The sequence below is a fragment of the Chenopodium quinoa genome, unplaced genomic scaffold (genome assembly GCF_001683475.1).
Source record: "Chenopodium quinoa cultivar QQ74 unplaced genomic scaffold, ASM168347v1, whole genome shotgun sequence".
NCBI lineage: Eukaryota > Viridiplantae > Streptophyta > Magnoliopsida > Caryophyllales > Amaranthaceae > Chenopodium > Chenopodium quinoa.
In genome coordinates this window covers 681,007-700,844 of record NW_018743591.1, presented here as the reverse complement: position 1 = coordinate 700,844, position 19,838 = coordinate 681,007, and the positions used below count along the sequence as shown (strand labels likewise).

Below are 19,838 nucleotides of genomic sequence, written 5' to 3'. Positions count from 1 at the left end.
TTCACCTTCATCCCAAACAATCTTACCGCATTCTCCCTACTAGTTTCAAATCCACCTCTAGTGAGCATCTCAATGATTCCTCAAAGGAACCGGAAACGAAGAGATTTTGGGGCTACTCGACATCTTGACTATGCAAACCGCTCCATAGGCTTGACTCCCATTTCCCTCCACCGACTTGTGACTCAACCATAAAGGTCAAAAGGTCTTGGAAAGGGTTGTAACGTATGGGAGAAAAGGGTAATGGTAGGCTAAAATTTGAAATTTTGGTGGTAAACCTAAATTGTGAAGCAAAGGGTGATCAATCCTCAACACCATATTCAAGCAATCACCAAATAAAAATACCAACACCCCCAAGCTTATTCAAAGCAAAAATCACAAATATATATACAAAAAGCGTAAGAATGCTTCCCTCAAAGCTTAAATGGAGCATTGTCCTAAATGCTCTAAACTAGGGAGATCACACATACATCAAAATACTTTTTTTTTTTTTTGTAACCTTTTTCAAAGCATTTGCTTTTGCTTTCATTTTTTTTTTTTTTTTACTTTATTGCTTTGTCCTCGCCTCTTTAACTATGGACGGCTTTTTCAACTTTGCATTTTCTTTTATTCACAAACTTTAATACAACACATACTTGCTTTACAAAATGAGCACACACTTCCAAACATTTCCTCATAAAATCACCAAATAAACTTATAACCACTAGCTTCATAAAAACCAAAGATGGAAACAAAAATGAAACAAATGGCTGAAAAGCTAGTAATATGGCTAGAAAAGAGGGTATAAGGCTCTAATAGTTAGCAAAGAGGAAAATGTAAACCCAAAAACCAAATATTTAAAAATCAAAACCTAGAAAAGTAAAAATAACCACCCCTAAAAGATGCCTTTGTCCTTCCCAATGGTTCGGTCGCGATATCAGGAGATAAAATCCAAGTTCTAGATAAAGTAAGCAATAGTTAAGGATCCATGCGCCACTCATGCAAAATAGGTAGAAGGCTAGAAAAATGAAATCTCGCATGGTTGTAGCAATAACTCACTATTAGCTTCAAATCCACTATAGGAAGCAACACCTTCTTACCACAAGCAAATAGACTAGGGCCGCTTCAAGGTCCCAAAAGTTCTAAACACACTACCTTAGCATGCTCTATCCTAGAATCAACCAAGCATATTCTCAAACCATGCACACCGTTACCATTTAAGAAGAAAAGCATTCAACAATACAAGTCCAAAAGTATTATGTCCAAAGCAATAACAAAACAAGACACAATGAAAATTTGCCTTAATAGAAATAAATTTTTGTTTTTGGAGTTTTTCAAAATAAAAGAACATGGAAATGCATATACAAACGTGCACAGCATATATGAATCAACATCCCAACAAACATGATATAATACCCTCCCTTAAGCTTGAATGAGACAATACACACAAATCGTAAATCATAGAATCCATGGGAGGGGAAAAGGAAGAAATCAAACCAACAATTCCAACATATGTCCAACAAGTCAACATTCATTAGAGAAAAAGCAAGGAAGGATATTACCGGATTTAGGTGGGTGTAACTACTCGCAAATGACCCAATTAAACCTTTCAAAGCTAATTTCCTTTAGAATTGAATCTTAATTTCCATATGCTAGCAAAAATAGGAGTCAAACTTCCTTGATTCTTGATCCAAACCAATGCACCAAAGCATATCAAGTTATGTACCTAGCAAAAGACACAAACATTCCCATGAGAGAAAATCTATTCTAAAAAGAAAAGAAAATGAAAGCAATAAAACACGGATCTTTGCTTGTTTGAAAGTAAAGCTCTAAGAAGAGGGGAGATCATTTTTGTCGCTCAATTGCGCATGATCTTTGCTTAAACAATCTATTATCAAGGATATCTTTCCCCTACAATCTACCCGCATAATTAGTTGGTCTCCTTGATTGTTCGACTCTCCTGGGAAGTATTGAACAAGCTTGAGAGAAGAGAAGGGAAGAGAATATGAAGAGGCTGAAGAGAAGAGAAGAGAAGGGAAGAGAATATGAAGAGGCTGAAGAGAAGAGAAGAGAAGAAAAGCGGAAAATGAAGACAATGGGATCTAAAATAAAACATGGATAACATATTATATATTAGTATTTTTATACGTATTGCACATTCCGGCCAATACATACAACTTAAGTTTAGCGCCATGCGAATTTACCGATTTACCCTTGTGCTGGGAAAATTTACCCTCTTCGAATTGTTGGGCTGAGACCGACTCTGGCGAGTCTATAATTCTATAATTCTGTAGACACCTACTTTTTGCCTCCTGTCCTGACGAGAAGTGCGATGATGTTACAAAAACCCATTCTTCATGCTAGATAAAAGTTGAATTGTTTTTGGACTCCGAAATGCATTATGAAGTAAGTTAAGACCCGTATTTGAGACCAAATTATCTTAGAGCCTAGTCCAATTACTAATTATGCCTAAAACGTGTTCATACATGTTTAATCTTGATTAATAACGGACCTAAATGCGTCAAATGCAATGATTGGATCTAATGGATCTTACATTATTGAAAACCGAGCCAACCAGAGCATTTAACCACCCATTATCCTTTCAAGGCCTATACAGTTGGATATCCCTTTCAAAGAGCTTTCCAACGGTATATTATAAGCCCAATTTTGAGTTAAAACAAAGAAGTTATCATCAAAATACTAAATCGGGCCCTAAAACCAACACCCTTGCACTCAAACAACCATATCTTTTGATCCATAACAGATTTTAACCTAATTCTAACGGCATTGGAAAGTAGACATTCAGAGATTTCCAATGATATCTTATTAGCCTTAATCCAAATTCGCAATCAAAAGTTATGGAAGTCTTAGAAACGCGTTTTCGTACAAGGCAAACCGCACCGCGCACAACTCTCAAAGTTGCGTGCGCCTGCCGCGCACAAGTCTTAAAGGTGCCCTCGGCACTCCAGCGCAACTCTGAGAGTTGCGCGTACCCCCTGACGCTGTGGCTCTAAAACCCTAAACCTAGATTCCTACGCCTATAAATAGGGGTCTTTGTTAGCCCTAATCACGCCAGAAAATCCAGAATTAAAATCCTAGCTTTGTGAAATCCCTAATCTCTCAAACCCTCTTACTATCATACTACTTTTCTCATCTCTTCTCAAATACTCTCCATCGTTAATTGATTCCATTAAAGCCTAGGAGGTACGAAGAAGAAGAAGGAAGGTCCATAAACATCCAAAACAAAGGAGAATAGTTAGTTTCCTGAGCACTTAGATAAATCAGTTTTCTTTTCTTGTTTAAATAACTTTAATCAATTAATTAGTGTTGTTTGATCACTTTAAACAAAATTTTAATTAAATAATTTCACATAGTATTTTGCGTTAATTAAAGACTAGAATTGGAATAATTAATTGTTGTTTTATCACTTAAGTCAAGGCGAATATTGTTTATTTCTTGTTATTTTCACAAATTTGAATAACAAAGCATAACGACATTCGTTTCAATGTAATATTTATGTGATTAATGTTTGTAAATAAAATCAACTAACTTAGTTTTAGGTATCACGTTGCATATATTGTTTGATGATGAAATTGTGAAAAAGGAAGAGCTAGTAGAGGCCGCACTTGGGCTAGGATAGCGATTCCCCCCTAAAGGGAACGTAATTTTAGTACCTCGCTCCCGAACCCATTTTTGGTACAAGTAGACCAATTTGGACATGGTAAACTTATTATTTATGCTAAATATCCTTTGAACTCTACTTGGGAGAAAGGCATGAACGAGGTTTATGAGTTTTCCTAAATTTCATTGGCAACTCCTTATTAGTTTCTTACAAAAGAGTGTAATGACAGAATCATTACTAATTCAAGATCCCCCAAACAGTTAGGAATTCAAATATTAACACACCTTCAAAAGTGTAAAGTCCTAGTCTTTTAAAGAGTCATGGGCATAGAGGAAGTGGGATCCTTAACGACGAGCTACCCTCCTCACAATACCATCGCCCAATTATGGGACATGGCGGGCCTTATAACGCTTTAAAGCAAACTAGTTATTGTCCATATATCATGGCGGTGTCCTGATACATCACAAATTAATAAGTTTGATTAAATTAATTAAAGAAGTGAAAGAAAAATATAATAATCTATATTATCTTTTATTAATATATATATATATATATATATATATATATATATATATATATATATATATATATATATATATATAGAGAGAGAGAGAGAGAGAGAGAGAGAGTGTGTGTTAGGTTATAATGAGAACCAATCCTATTATAGGAATTAGGAACTAATGAGAACCGTTGGATCTAACACAAAAGGCGCGCGATCTAACGGCCCAAATTAAATCAGACGAATTGAATGAGTTTCTCTCTCCTCTCTCCTCGGCGATTTTCTCTTCCCTCTTTCTCATATCATTGACGCCATTGTTCTCTCTCCTCAAGCTTTATTCAAGCTTCCTCAATTCAATCAATAGCTCCAATATCAGAAAAAGTTGCTACAATTTACATATTTCTTCAATGTTGTGCTGAATTCGCTGCAAAATTTCTCAACGATAGAGGTAAGCATTGAATAATTCTCCATTGACACGGCTTCCAAGCTTTCTCTACTCCATTGACGCGGATTCTGAGCTTTCCCTACTCCGTTGAAGCATCTTCTGAGGTAAGATGTTTTATTTCTCTCTGTTTTGTAATCATTGAATTTCGATTTCATTATCTAGGGTTTATCGTTGATTCTTAAATCGAACTCTTTGAATTTCTTCATACGTTCAATTTTGATATCAAATTTACATTTTACTTTACCAGTTCTTCAATTTTGAAGTTCTTCTGCTGCAAATTGAAGTGAAACAGATTGATTGTTGGATGTGCCAGGAATTTTTCCTAGATTGTGGTTAATTTTGCAGAAATTTTATTAATCGATTTGTAATTAGTTTAATTTTGCGATTTTAGTTGAATTAGATTTCTAAACTATTTTTTTTTTAATCTATCTTGTTATTTTTAGAATGTGTGGAAACTAAAATTCATTTCATTTAGCTCGTTATCAACAGATTTTAGTTATTCAATTTAGAATTTGCTTTAACAATCTAGGTTTAAAAATCTAGTTCTTTAAAGTAAGCTAAAATTCATAAATATCAAACCAGGCTAATTAGATTAAAATGCGTTAAAATAAACTAAAATTGTGCAAAAGTTAACTATTTTGCTCTAAAAGTATAAATAGTAATTTACCCTGCTGCATGCTCTGGTGTTTTTTTCGGATGCCAAATTAATTTGGTATGCCTCCCCCCTAAGACTGGATGTGAGTAAATGCTCTTTCTCAAGTCTCGTGGACTGGTGTGAATGGATTGATAAATTTTACTCTGATCGTTCCTGGTGGAGTATTTTTTGGTCTTTGCTTTTGGGTATTTGGCTGCGCAGAAACGCTTGGGTGTTTGAAGGTAAAAGAGTGCTTAATGTTGAGATTGTAAGGAAAGCTATAAGTCTTATTGATGAAATTGAGAAAGCTCACGAGTCACACCAGAACTTCAAGATTAATTCTGATGTTGCGTGCTTCAAAGATGGTTCACTCGGTCTGGGAGGTGTGGTTCGTGACAGTATGGGTGATGTTAGGGCTGCAACTTGTGTGCTTAGCAGAGGAAGTGAAAGTGTAGAGGTTGTGGAAGCGTTGGCAGCCAGACACGCCTTGAGTATAGCAATTGATGCAGGCCTTACAAGGGTTGAACTTGTCTGAGAGTAGTTGTGTCTTTCATTGGTGACTAAAATGTGTTTAAGTAAACTAAAATTATTCAAATGTAAATTAAATTCAAATGCTAGCTCCTTTTCTATTCTTTGCTTTTATTATGTGCTTATTTTTCCCTTTTTGTTCCTACATTCACTTTACATGTGAAGTCACTGAAGTGCAGTATACTTGTAGGAAACACTAAAAGTTCAGGGAAAAAAGGATACAAGAACTATGAAGTATGAATAAAGAAAGACAATAATAGAGGAACGGTTTGATAGGCTTCTTATAGAGGTTAGATTTTTTACATCCATTGTGATAAGAATCAGTATGGTGATTCTCTGTGATCAAATGTTGGCATTGGGAGACCATATGCAAATTTCCTAGGCCCTTAGGCCCCTCACAGAAAAAGAGTAAAAGTTCTAGGCTGAAATTAAGGCTTTGTTTGTTTTGACGGAAAACAAATTTAATGGAAAATGAATTTCCATGAAAATCTATTTTCCGGAGGAAAACTCAAATTTGGTTTAGTTTTCCTTTGTTTGTTTGTAAGGAAATTCATTTCCAAGTATCCTATTTTCCTTTGTTTGTTCGGAAATTCATTTTCCATGAATCCCATTTTTCTTTGTTTGTTTGGAAATTTATTTTTCAAATACCCAAACTAATAATAAGAAAACATCAAAAACACCCTTGTAAATGATTTAAGAGCTAAAATTCTATAGTTCTTCATATTTGATCTACATATGTTAACCACTTCAAACTAATAATAAAAAACTTCTGATAATGCCCAAGAATACAAATACCCAAGCCAAACAAACAGCAAAAAAATAAGAAAAGAAAAACGGTTGCCAGGCAGCAGCATAGTAGTTATAGCAGAAACAGGAAGCAAGAAACAAAAGGCAAAGAAGAAGACAGCAAGATGTCACGGGTCATCTCCCACACCAAGGATGGACGTCAAGAGGGTCACTAGGCAGCAAGGCAACAATCGGGGCTAGGGGGCTTGCCTTGGTGCTCAGGTAAGCACTTCCCCCTAAAGAGCTTTATATTGCACCTTGCTTAGAATCCTAGTGAACACCCACTTGACAGTAACACAATAATGGGTCGTTTGGAGACCCAAATGAAGACCAAATGGGCCCAAATTCGGGGGTCCACAGTATTTTGGGCCAAGGAAGACGATGGTGGTGTCAGTTTTCCAAGACAAGGTCCCGAAATACGAGTTTTGGCAGCAGGTAGTCCGGAAAACGCGAGATGCTTCTAGAAGGTTCCGGAGCTATCTACAAGGTTCTTTTGAAGGAGTATTCTAGAGGGAATGTCTCTAGAATATTCAAGGGTTTTCATGTACATAGTAGAAGTGTCTAGGGTCTTCTATCCATGTGCATAAGTGTTGTACGTTCTAGAATGTTCTAGGGATGTCTTGAACATTCTAGCTAGGGAAGGATGTAGAAACCTCCATGTAGGTAGTTCCTAAGGAGGTGGGAACACTCTAGATGTTGTAAGTCTAGAACCCTCCATTTGAGGAGGTTAGGAATTTTCTAGAGAAGCATGTAAGTAGGATGGAGCACTATAAATAGGCTCCAAGGCTCATTTGTACATTCAAGTTGAGAGATCAACAAGTTAAGAGCTATAAGTTGAAAGCAATACAAAAAGCCTTTCTTAAGCACTTGTGTTCTCTTGCAACTCAATTCTTTCCTTCCAACACTTAGAGAGTGTGAGGAAAACTAAGGCACGAGGGTGCCAAGTGAGTGATCGGGCATACCAGCAAGAGTGATAGCTTGGGTGCTCAATTGTCTACGACACTTAGTCGTAAATTCGGACTAAGGCACTAAGGGTGAGTGCTTAGTTCAACCAAAGGGGACTTGTTAGCACAAAGGGATCGTGCTAGCAAACTTATACTAGCAGCACAAGGAGTTGTGCTACGTGGGCACAAGGAGTAAGTGCCAAGGAGAAAGCCTGACTCGTCTTACGACGGACTGTAAGCGGGTGGCGCACGGTGCGTGACTAGGGCAAAGTAGTCGGCACGTGACAGGTGGTATCAGAGCAAGGCTACGATTGTCGTGTGGGATCGGCATCGTAAATTCAAGGCGTTGCTGTTGGAGCTACGAAAGGACGGTAGCTAGGCAACAAGGTAAGTCGCTTCATTCTTATTGTGGAAATAAGTATGACTGGCGACAAAGAAGTTCCGGCGAGCCAAGTTTTTCAAGGGGAAGAGGAGACAACAAGGAGGTCCAAGAAGAAGGGAACGAGGGACCTATCGAGGGACCCATCGGTGTCCAGAACCTTGACTTCTGAGTTGGAACCCCGCCTCATGAAGGTAGAGTGTACTGTGGCGAACATGCACGATGATATTACACAACTCTCGGACTCCGTGGAGGGGCTCGAAGGAAAAGTGGAGGCCGCACACACTGCTACCCAAGATTTGAGGGACGAGACTCTTGGGCTCGTCAATAGCGCGTTGGCAACAATTCGCGAAGAGGTCGCGAAACTCAAAGAAGAGTTGCTTGGGCAACTAAGGGACATCCGAGCTGAGGTGGAGTCGGTGAAGGAGGATGTCATTCTATGTAAGAAGGCAGCAGTGACCGGGAGTGTCACTATCCTACAAGGGCCAAAGATGGAGGTCCCAAAGCCACAAAAATACCATGGGAAGCGAGACGCTCGAGAAATAGACAACTTCCTATGGGGCGTCGAGAGGTACTTCGACGCAATGAAGATGGATGACGATGCATCAAAGATCAATACCGCCGCAATGTACTTGGGCGAGGATGCTGTCCTTTGGTGGAGGCGTCGAGAGTTGGACATCAAGAAGGGGACTTGTTCCATCAGCACATGGGACGAGTTCAAGAAAGATTTCAAGCGTCAGTTCTACCCGGAGAATGCCAAGAAGGTCTCCATGATGAAGCTACGTGACTTAAAGCACACTAGCACAATCAAGGAGTACATCAGGCAATTCACATCCCTCATGCTTGAGATCGATGATTTATCGGAGGTGAACCAAGTCATTTACTTCACCGGAGGTTTACAACGATGGGCCCAGCAAGAGGTGGAAAGACGGAATGTTAAGACACTTGCTGAGGCAATAGCCGTGGCGGAGTCCTTGATCGAGATCCCGAGGGAATCGAGAAGGGACAGGGGCAGAAGGGTCGAGGAAGATGACCAAGAGGAAGAAGAGGCATCACGTCCAAAGGCCAGGCATGCGGATCATGGCAAGGACAAGGCCAAGTCCAAGTGGGAGTCGAAGGGGGACAACCGAGACGGAGGTAAGCCCTCAAAGCCGTTCAAATGTTTCCTGTGTGAGGGTTCTCACCTAGCGAGAAATTGCCCGATGCGGCAAAAATTAAGTGCCATGATCGCAACGGAGGAGGAGTCCGCACCCACAACGAGGATGGGGGCAATGGTCATGAGCGAGGACGCCCAGCTCGCCAATATGAGGCTCCTCAACACTTCAAGGGTCGAAGACGATGACCTCAAGGGAAGGGCATCTCCGACAAGCAGCACTACGAACATCAAGCAAGGAGGAAGCTCGATGATCGTAAACGGGGAAGTGAACGAGGTACCGACGAGGCTACTTGTGGACACGGGAGCGTCGCACAACTTCTTGGCTAAGGAGGAAGCCAAAGCCTTAGGGGTGAAGTTCACTAAAGTGGATGGCGAGATGAAAGCCATCAATTCAGAGGCCACGCCAGTGTATGGAAAGGCGTGGGGAGTTCCAGTCCGCTTGGGGAAGTGGAAGGGAAAAGTCGACTTCTTGGTGGTCGACATTGATGATGAGGACGTGGTGCTAGGCATGGAGTTCTTGCACAAGGTCCTACCTGTTCGGGTAAGTGATGGCATGATAACCATCACATCAAAGGGGAGCGAGATAGGGATCAAGCTCGCTCAACTCAAGGAGCGGGACGTGAGGGTCTCGACCTTGAAAGCTTGGTGGGCGCCAAGGCAAAGGCGTCAAGGTGCGATCCATGGGAGGATCAAGGCAACAAAGATGCCAGGGACAAGGCATCATGGTGTTCCAAGGGATGGGACAACAAGGCTCAAGTGTGGAGTCAACAGGAGGGACGGGGCAGCGGCGCACAGAAGCACCCAAGGGACAAGTGGTGCACTAGACCGGGTCGCGGGCACGTACTCCAAGGGACGATCTTGCCGAGGACGGCAAGAATTTGGGTGGGGGAGAATGTCACGGGTCATCTCCCACACCAAGGATGGACGTCAAGAGGGTCACTAGGCAGCAAGGCAACAATCGGGGCTAGGGGGCTTGCCTTGGTGCTCAGGTAAGCACTTCCCCCTAAAGAGCTTTATATTGCACCTTGCTTAGAATCCTAGTGAACACCCACTTGACAGTAACACAATAATGGGTCGTTTGGAGACCCAAATGAAGACCAAATGGGCCCAAATTCGGGGGTCCACAGTATTTTGGGCCAAGGAAGACGATGGTGGTGTCAGTTTTCCAAGACAAGGTCCCGAAATACGAGTTTTGGCAGCAGGTAGTCCGGAAAACGCGAGATGCTTCTAGAAGGTTCCGGAGCTATCTACAAGGTTCTTTTGAAGGAGTATTCTAGAGGGAATGTCTCTAGAATATTCAAGGGTTTTCATGTACATAGTAGAAGTGTCTAGGGTCTTCTATCCATGTGCATAAGTGCTGTACGTTCTAGAATGTTCTAGGGATGTCTTGAACATTCTAGCTAGGGAAGGATGTAGAAACCTCCATGTAGGTAGTTCCTAAGGAGGTGGGAACACTCTAGATGTTGTAAGTCTAGAACCCTCCATTTGAGGAGGTTAGGAATTTTCTAGAGAAGCATGTAAGTAGGATGGAGCACTATAAATAGGCTCCAAGGCTCATTTGTACATTCAAGTTGAGAGATCAACAAGTTAAGAGCTATAAGTTGAAAGCAATACAAAAAGCCTTTCTTAAGCACTTGTGTTCTCTTGCAACTCAATCCTTTCCTTCCAACACTTAGAGAGTGTGAGAAAAACTAAGGCACGAGGGTGCCAAGTGAGTGATCGGGCATACCAGCAAGAGTGATAGCTTGGGTGCTCAATTGTCTACGACACTTAGTCGTAAATTCGGACTAAGGCACTAAGGGTGAGTGCTTAGTTCAACCAAAGGGGACTTGTTAGCACAAAGGGATCGTGCTAGCAAACTTATACTAGCAGCACAAGGAGTTGTGCTACGTGGGCACAAGGAGTAAGTGCCAAGGAGAAAGCCTGACTCGTCTTACGACGGACTGTAAGCGGGTGGCGCACGGTGCGTGACTAGGGCAAAGTAGTCGGCACGTGACAGGTGGTATCAGAGCAAGGCTACGATTGTCCTGTGGGATCGGCATCGTAAATTCAAGGCGTTGCTGTTGGAGCTACGAAAGGACGGTAGCTAGGCAACAAGGTAAGTCGCTTCATTCTTATTGTGGAAATAAGTATGACTGGCGACAAAGAAGTTCCGGCGAGCCAAGTTTTTCAAGGGGAAGAGGAGACAACAAGGAGGTCCAAGAAGAAGGGAACGAGGGACCTATCGAGGGACCCATCGGTGTCCAGAACCTTGACTTCTGAGTTGGAACCCCGCCTCATGAAGGTAGAGTGTACTGTGGCGAACATGCACGATGATATTACACAACTCTCGGACTCCGTGGAGGGGCTCGAAGGAAAAGTGGAGGCCGCACACACTGCTACCCAAGATTTGAGGGACGAGACTCTTGGGCTCGTCAATAGCGCGTTGGCAACAATTCGCGAAGAGGTCGCGAAACTCAAAGAAGAGTTGCTTGGGCAACTAAGGGACATCCGAGCTGAGGTGGAGTCGGTGAAGGAGGATGTCATTCTATGTAAGAAGGCAGCAGTGACCGGGAGTGTCACTATCCTACAAGGGCCAAAGATGGAGGTCCCAAAGCCACAAAAATACCATGGGAAGCGAGACGCTCGAGAAATAGACAACTTCCTATGGGGCGTCGAGAGGTACTTCGACGCAATGAAGATGGATGACGATGCATCAAAGATCAATACCGCCGCAATGTACTTGGGCGAGGATGCTGTCCTTTGGTGGAGGCGTCGAGAGTTGGACATCAAGAAGGGGACTTGTTCCATCAGCACATGGGACGAGTTCAAGAAAGATTTCAAGCGTCAGTTCTACCCGGAGAATGCCAAGAAGGTCTCCATGATGAAGCTACGTGACTTAAAGCACACTAGCACAATCAAGGAGTACATCAGGCAATTCACATCCCTCATGCTTGAGATCGATGATTTATCGGAGGTGAACCAAGTCATTTACTTCACCGGAGGTTTACAACGATGGGCCCAGCAAGAGGTGGAAAGACGGAATGTTAAGACACTTGCTGAGGCAATAGCCGTGGCGGAGTCCTTGATCGAGATCCCGAGGGAATCGAGAAGGGACAGGGGCAGAAGGGTCGAGGAAGATGACCAAGAGGAAGAAGAGGCATCACGTCCAAAGGCCAGGCATGCGGATCATGGCAAGGACAAGGCCAAGTCCAAGTGGGAGTCGAAGGGGGACAACCGAGACGGAGGTAAGCCCTCAAAGCCGTTCAAATGTTTCCTGTGTGAGGGTTCTCACCTAGCGAGAAATTGCCCGATGCGGCAAAAAATTAAGTGCCATGATCGCAACGGAGGAGGAGTCCGCACCCACAACGAGGATGGGGGCAATGGTCATGAGCGAGGACGCCCAGCTCGCCAATATGAGGCTCCTCAACACTTCAAGGGTCGAAGACGATGACCTCAAGGGAAGGGCATCTCCGACAAGCAGCACTACGAACATCAAGCAAGGAGGAAGCTCGATGATCGTAAACGGGGAAGTGAACGAGGTACCGACGAGGCTACTTGTGGACACGGGAGCGTCGCACAACTTCTTGGCTAAGGAGGAAGCCAAAGCCTTAGGGGTGAAGTTCACTAAAGTGGATGGCGAGATGAAAGCCATCAATTCAGAGGCCACGCCAGTGTATGGAAAGGCGTGGGGAGTTCCAGTCCGCTTGGGGAAGTGGAAGGGAAAAGTCGACTTCTTGGTGGTCGACATTGATGATGAGGACGTGGTGCTAGGCATGGAGTTCTTGCACAAGGTCCTACCTGTTCGGGTAAGTGATGGCATGATAACCATCACATCAAAGGGGAGCGAGATAGGGATCAAGCTCGCTCAACTCAAGGAGCGGGACGTGAGGGTCTCGACCTTGAAAGCTTGGTGGGCGCCAAGGCAAAGGCGTCAAGGTGCGATCCATGGGAGGATCAAGGCAACAAAGATGCCAGGGACAAGGCATCATGGTGTTCCAAGGGATGGGACAACAAGGCTCAAGTGTGGAGTCAACAGGAGGGACGGGGCAGCGGCGCACAGAAGCACCCAAGGGACAAGTGGTGCACTAGACCGGGTCGCGGGCACGTACTCCAAGGGACGATCTTGCCGAGGACGGCAAGAATTTGGGTGGGGGAGAATGTCACGGGTCATCTCCCACACCAAGGATGGACGTCAAGAGGGTCACTAGGCAGCAAGGCAACAATCGGGGCTAGGGGGCTTGCCTTGGTGCTCAGGTAAGCACTTCCCCCTAAAGAGCTTTATATTGCACCTTGCTTAGAATCCTAGTGAACACCCACTTGACAGTAACACAATAATGGGTCGTTTGGAGACCCAAATGAAGACCAAATGGGCCCAAATTCGGGGGTCCACAGTATTTTGGGCCAAGGAAGACGATGGTGGTGTCAGTTTTCCAAGACAAGGTCCCGAAATACGAGTTTTGGCAGCAGGTAGTCCGGAAAACGCGAGATGCTTCTAGAAGGTTCCGGAGCTATCTACAAGGTTCTTTTGAAGGAGTATTCTAGAGGGAATGTCTCTAGAATATTCAAGGGTTTTCATGTACATAGTAGAAGTGTCTAGGGTCTTCTATCCATGTGCATAAGTGCTGTACGTTCTAGAATGTTCTAGGGATGTCTTGAACATTCTAGCTAGGGAAGGATGTAGAAACCTCCATGTAGGTAGTTCCTAAGGAGGTGGGAACACTCTAGATGTTGTAAGTCTAGAACCCTCCATTTGAGGAGGTTAGGAATTTTCTAGAGAAGCATGTAAGTAGGATGGAGCACTATAAATAGGCTCCAAGGCTCATTTGTACATTCAAGTTGAGAGATCAACAAGTTAAGAGCTATAAGTTGAAAGCAATACAAAAAGCCTTTCTTAAGCACTTGTGTTCTCTTGCAACTCAATCCTTTCCTTCTAACACTTAGAGAGTGTGAGGAAAACTAAGGCACGAGGGTGCCAAGTGAGTGATCGGGCATACCAGCAAGAGTGATAGCTTGGGTGCTCAATTGTCTACGACACTTAGTCGTAAATTCGGACTAAGGCACTAAGGGTGAGTGCTTAGTTCAACCAAAGGGGACTTGTTAGCACAAAGGGATCGTGCTAGCAAACTTATACTAGCAGCACAAGGAGTTGTGCTACGTGGGCACAAGGAGTAAGTGCCAAGGAGAAAGCCTGACTCGTCTTACGACGGACTGTAAGCGGGTGGCGCACGGTGCGTGACTAGGGCAAAGTAGTCGGCACGTGACAAAGAGCAAACTACCAACAAGCAGACTTTAATGTTTATGGTCTTTGACAAACTTTTCGATCCAAAGTTTGTGTAGTGGCAAGCTTTTTGTCAAAAATGCTTTTGCAAGCATTTCGCGCTCCACCAAGTGATCAAAAGCCGCAACACGCACCCCTTCTTCAATGTCCTCCGTCTTTATAATATCGTCATAAAGCTTCTCCACATCACGTTGATTGTTTGAAATTTTTTTGGGAGCACTAACCACTTCTTGAAGTTGTGCTGAAATGTGTTCCATTTTCGATCCTTCGTCAATTCGAGACCTCTTTCGATGTGGCCTTGAGCCCGATGAGGTACCACTCTCAGCCTTACTCTCTTGGAAGGCACGCTATCAATAGTCATACTTGGCTGTCCACTTTCTATTGAAGCATCAACATCGATGTCGGCAAATGTCTTGGAGAAGTTCCCCTGTGCTAAATCTTTACCCACTACTATAGCCATCTCCTCGTACATATCAATTTTCTCCTCGTACATATCAATTTTTCAATTAAAAAACTTTTCATATTTCGGATATTCCTGCAAAAATAAAATGTTATTAGGGTCGTGTAATCCACACTAGCAAAGCTTAAGCTACTGGCCAGCAGTACTCATGTTAGTGTGTCATATGCACGCAAACTGAAGGCTAAAATCAATGTATGGTGGTGGTTCAGTGAATGTATTCTCTTGTTATAGGTCATTGAATTAGAGGAGCATTGGCTGAGTATACCAGTTCTTAGATCTATACATTATTCACAGTAAACTATGCAATATTTTTTATTTTTGTTATATTTTGTTTGGGGGAAGGGGGGGGGGGGGGTGGAATATTTACCATTTACTAAGATGATGCTAGTTGGCTGAGTAAACTAATTCCAGATTTGTACAATGTCGCTACATTCATAATTCACTTAGTTTCAGGTAGATCTCTACTATAAAGTGCCTAAAACCAAACTAAATAGCCAGAGAGGCAAATACAAGACAAAATCCTAGCCAAGCAATACACAAACATCAAGTTCTCAATAACCAAATGCATTCTATCTTCAGACTGATGAGTTTAATTCAGGATTAAGACAACTCAGATAATAGTGCAGAAATCTTAGAAACAAAAAACTCTAGGGATTTATCTCCATGATTGTACTAGTCTCAAAAGGGAACCAATGAACTACTACGGTCCTACCCAGGCCACCAGAACACCTACACTGCACTCACTAGAACACCTACACTGCAGAATGCACTCACCAGAACACCACACTACACTCACGACAGCTAAAAAGTATTATTAGGCCGGTTACCCTTTTTAACTTCTTCAGCTAAAAAGTCGAGTAATTCCTTTGACATGTCCTTTGACCAACGAAAGTTGACCTTTTTCTCTTCTTTTATAACCTGGAACAATCACTTTAGCATTAGAATCTAAAAAAAAAAAACATAATAACATATAAGAAATACATAATAACATAATAGCATATAGAGTAACATCCACTAATTGAGTGCTATAAGCAACATAACAAGTTCAACTTTCTATTGTTTTATCAGCAACTTCAATTGGAGAGTCAGCAAATGCCTTATTTACAGCATCGGTCACTATGATCACTGAAAATACATAATCACTGAAAATGTTATCTTTAAAAAGATAAACTGTTATACAATACAAAATACATAATTAATGAACTAATTATCTAAAGATGCATATGCTAAGCCCGTCAAATTCGAGCCTTCTTGTATACAGTCCACATCGCCGTTGCAATGGCCATTCTCTTCCTTTGAACTTGTTGGTTTTCTTCTCGCTGTTTCCCTCGAGTATGTGCTTCGCCCATGTGTTGTAAATCTTGTGATGTCATCTCTACTTCAACTTCTCTTGTAATTGGGCCATTTAGGTCAACACCTCTAAGGTAGTTATGTAACACACAACATGCTAGAACTACATCAACTTGGGTTTCATACGGCCAAAATGGCTCAGCATCCAAGACACAAAATCGCTTCTTTAATACTCCAAATGTCCTCTCCACAACCATTCTTAGTGAGTAGTGTCGAAGATTAAATAATTCACGTTCATTCTCGGGTGGATTGTTGGTAAACTCTTTCAAGTGGTAGCGAGTATGCCTATATGAAGGCATGAATCCTTTACGGTCACCATACTCCGCATCAACAAGGTAATACTTTCCTACAATTTAAAGAGATTTGTCATAGTTACTAACTTATAACCAATGCATAAAAGAAACCAGACAAAAAAGTAATCTTAAAGTACCATTAGGAACCTTAAATCCCCTTTTGAGCACATCTTGCAAGACCTTTGAGTCATGAGCAGAACCCTCCCAACCAGCGAGCACATATGTAAATTTCATATCAAAACCAACAGCAACTAGCATTTTTTTGGGGTTGTACCACCCTTTCTACCACGAAATCGACCTTGCATTTTAATTGGGACATATGCACGTATATGTGTCCCATCTATAACTCCTATGAAATCCTCAAACCAAGGAAAAAACCTAGGGTTGTTTTGATTTTCAGATGGAAGAGGAGAGGCTTGTGGTTTGACAAAATCTGGGTACAATTTAAGGATGGCTTTAAGAACAACATGAAAGTAATGATGTATGGTCCCAATTGATCGGAAAAATCTTCCCCCTGCTGCCCTAAATCTTACATTATGCCCTAAAATGTATAAAAATATCATTACTTGTCCTTTAGCACCTATTCGAATATTTTCTTTCAAAAGTCCTCTTTCAACTAGAATATTACATAAATTGAAAAATGCTTGAGGCCTTATACGAATCTGACCCAAGCAATGAGTATCACCACAATACAAAACACTATTAACAATCTCCGACCTCACACTATCTCTATTAATATAGGGTTGCCTAATTATTCTTAGCCTTCTTGTTTTAGACCTACGCTCGTTAAGAAAAGCAAGAGAACAAGCAATAACAGCAGCCACAACGCCAATAACAATGCCTTTAGTATCATTAGTCATCTACATCAATTCCATCAAAAAAAACAAAAGGTTAAGCATACTTATATGTATATTAATTTGATAGTGGTTTTTGGGCAAAGTTATACCTTAGATGATTTTTGGGTATACAATCCACGCTTCGGTTCCATAACTAATAGTAATCTGAAAAAAGAAAATTATGATGATTGATGGTATTATCAAAGTGATCAATCTAACTCAACGGCAACAACACACTTACAACAACAATTAACAAAACAACTTTAAGCTTACCCTCAATAACATGCTTATAGAGTTTTTCACCAAAAAGTTATTTTAGAACATGTATCCCTATCAGAGATAGGGATAGTGTGGGCAAAGGAGGTGTTGATTACACTAGACTACAAACAGCAAAGCAATTTTGCTCAAACTACACTAGAAGAAAGCAAAGTGGTATACCATTCATTATATTAGGTACAGCAAAGCAATGCAATGCAACATTATACTTTAGCAAAAAATCAGTTAATAACAGAAAATATATACTAATAATACTACATACTTTTATAACATGAATTCAAGATATTGATTAAACATCAATAATCCAGCAACAACAGTAAGAATGCTAAGCAGGTTTATTCTACTACAATTATTACTATAGAAAGTTATCAACTAGGATAGTCTAAGATTATACTATAGCAGAGACTTCTGAACATCAGCTAGCCTCATTATTCTACTACATACTATATATATCGATGGTTATCACCTAACATAGATGATCACAGCTCCAATTCTTGTATAACTAGAGATGAACTTTCGCCGCTAATGGAAATTTACAGCCAACATCATAAATAAGCATATTATCGATTATCAAATAATCACATTCATACACAGAAGCTTCATCACATTACACTGGAACTAGCCAAAGTACAGAAGTCCAGCAAATAGTCCACCAAACCCTAATTCCCAAATCAATAGCAAAAAATCAACCAAATTCCAGAATTTTTCATTATTACTTCACTTGTTCTTTAATATAGAAGAATATTAACAAAACCTAATTAATCACAAACCTAACCTAGAATTTCGAGAGCAGTTGAATCAAATAAACCAATTGAATCCAATAAAGAAGCAAAAATTAAAGAAAGGAAACAGAATAAATTGGAAATTACCTTGTGATAGCAGATCTTGAAGCAACGAGCTTGAGCATGAGAGAGAGAGAGAGAGAGCGCAGCGAGTAGGAGAAACAATGGAAAACAGGAATACCTTGATTTTTTAGGGAAAATATATGGGCTCAATGGAAAAGTATTTTCTAGACTTATTTTCTATTTTATGGGCCGGTCCAAAACAAACAATAGAAAATATACAAATTTTTCCCTAGACTCTAATGTATGCAGCTTCCCCTACACCCCCCTTTCTATACTACGTCGTTTTATCTAGTAGCACTTTTTGTATTATTTTTTTTTCCTTTCCTTCTTTGCTTTCAATTCAAACAAGAATATAAACATTTTTACAAACCTCATTTGCTTCATTTTCTCTCTCTTCTTTTTCACTGATATCATTTTCTCTTTCTTGTTTTTTCTTTTTATTATAGTTTTTTAAATTTCTCTCTCTCTTCTTTCATGGAGATCAATGTAAATAATTCGTACTTTTAATGATAATCAGTCAATCGATTTTGATAATGCTTTGTTTTATGATTGTAATTGTATGATTATAATGTTTTGATTTCATAGTTTTTGTTGTATTTATTTTAATTTTGATAATGCTCTGGTTTTGGTATTATTGTTGTTGTTATAAGTTGATTAATAATTTAGGTTGTATTGTTCTTCTAATTCGATTGTTTTTTTTGTTTTTGTTTTTGTTTTTGTATTTTTTTTATTGTAATGTTATTATTTGAGTGTTGTTTTTTTTTTATAGACTTCATTTTCTCTCTCATTTCTTTCACCAATTTCATTTTCTCTCTCCTCTTTTTCACCAATTTCATTTTCTCTCTCCTGTTTTTTTTTTGATTTATTGTTTTTCAATTTTCTCTCTCTTCTTTCATGGAGATCAATATAAGTAATTCTTACTTTTAATGATAATTAGTCAATTGTTTTGATAATGCTTTGTTTTACAATAGTAATTGGATGATTATAATGATCTGATTTCATAGTTTTTGTTGTATTGACTTTAATTTTGATAATGCTTTGGTTTTGGTATTGTTGTTATTAGTTGATTAATAATTTAGTTTATATTGTCCATCTAATTCGGGGGTTTTTTTTTTGTATTTTTGATTGTTGTTTATTCCAGTTCTGTGCGTATCGTATGAGTATATATTGTTGTTTTAATTTTGCTATTCGATTATTTTTACCAATTTTGTGCGTCGTAAAAAAATAATCTTAGTTAAAATAATGATCACTTCTGTAACAGTAAATGTTCATTTATATTTAATGTATTTTTTATGTATTAAAATACTTGTATATGTTTATTGTAGTTGTATTTGAATACTTATGTTGTACATGTGAATTTCAATTATTTTTATTGTTTTATAAATGCTCATATACATTTTAACTAGTGAATATATTTTATATTTGTTCTGTTGTAACAATGTTCATTTATGTAATTATAAATGTTCATTTATATATATACTTGTGTTTATGGAATTATATGTTGTACATGTGACTTTTTTTTAATGATTATCACTATTTTGTAGTTTCA

General features: G+C 40.2%; 2 protein-coding genes across 4 annotated transcripts; one reads left to right on the top strand and one right to left on the bottom strand.

Moving 5' to 3' along the window:
- The first annotated feature begins 4,252 nt into the window (after positions 1-4,252).
- Positions 4,253-9,948, top strand: LOC110682705. Its single transcript, XM_021859033.1, has 2 exons — positions 4,253-4,646; positions 5,895-9,948. Exon 2 carries the CDS (start codon positions 7,855-7,857, stop codon positions 9,910-9,912), a length of 2,058 nt encoding a protein of 685 aa, XP_021714725.1. The 5' UTR covers positions 4,253-4,646; positions 5,895-7,854; the 3' UTR covers positions 9,913-9,948.
- A 5,821-nt stretch (positions 9,949-15,769) lies between these two features.
- LOC110682707 (putative nuclease HARBI1) lies at positions 15,770-19,053 on the bottom strand. Of its 3 annotated transcripts, XR_002503446.1 has the most exons (4): positions 18,314-19,053; positions 17,279-17,333; positions 16,470-17,192; positions 15,770-16,385 (listed from the first exon to the last, which is right to left on the bottom strand). XR_002503446.1 is itself a non-coding variant. In XM_021859035.1 (3 exons), the coding sequence occupies exons 2-3, from the start codon at positions 16,588-16,590 to the stop codon at positions 15,925-15,927; spliced, it is 582 nt and encodes a 193-aa protein (XP_021714727.1). In that variant the 5' UTR covers positions 16,591-17,333; positions 18,314-19,053; the 3' UTR covers positions 15,770-15,924. The 3 variants fall into 3 exon arrangements, 2 of the variants coding, with proteins under 2 accessions (XP_021714727.1, XP_021714726.1); XM_021859035.1 differs by having other exon boundaries at positions 16,470-17,333; XM_021859034.1 differs by having other exon boundaries at positions 15,770-17,192.
- Between the last annotated feature and the right edge of the window lie 785 nt (positions 19,054-19,838).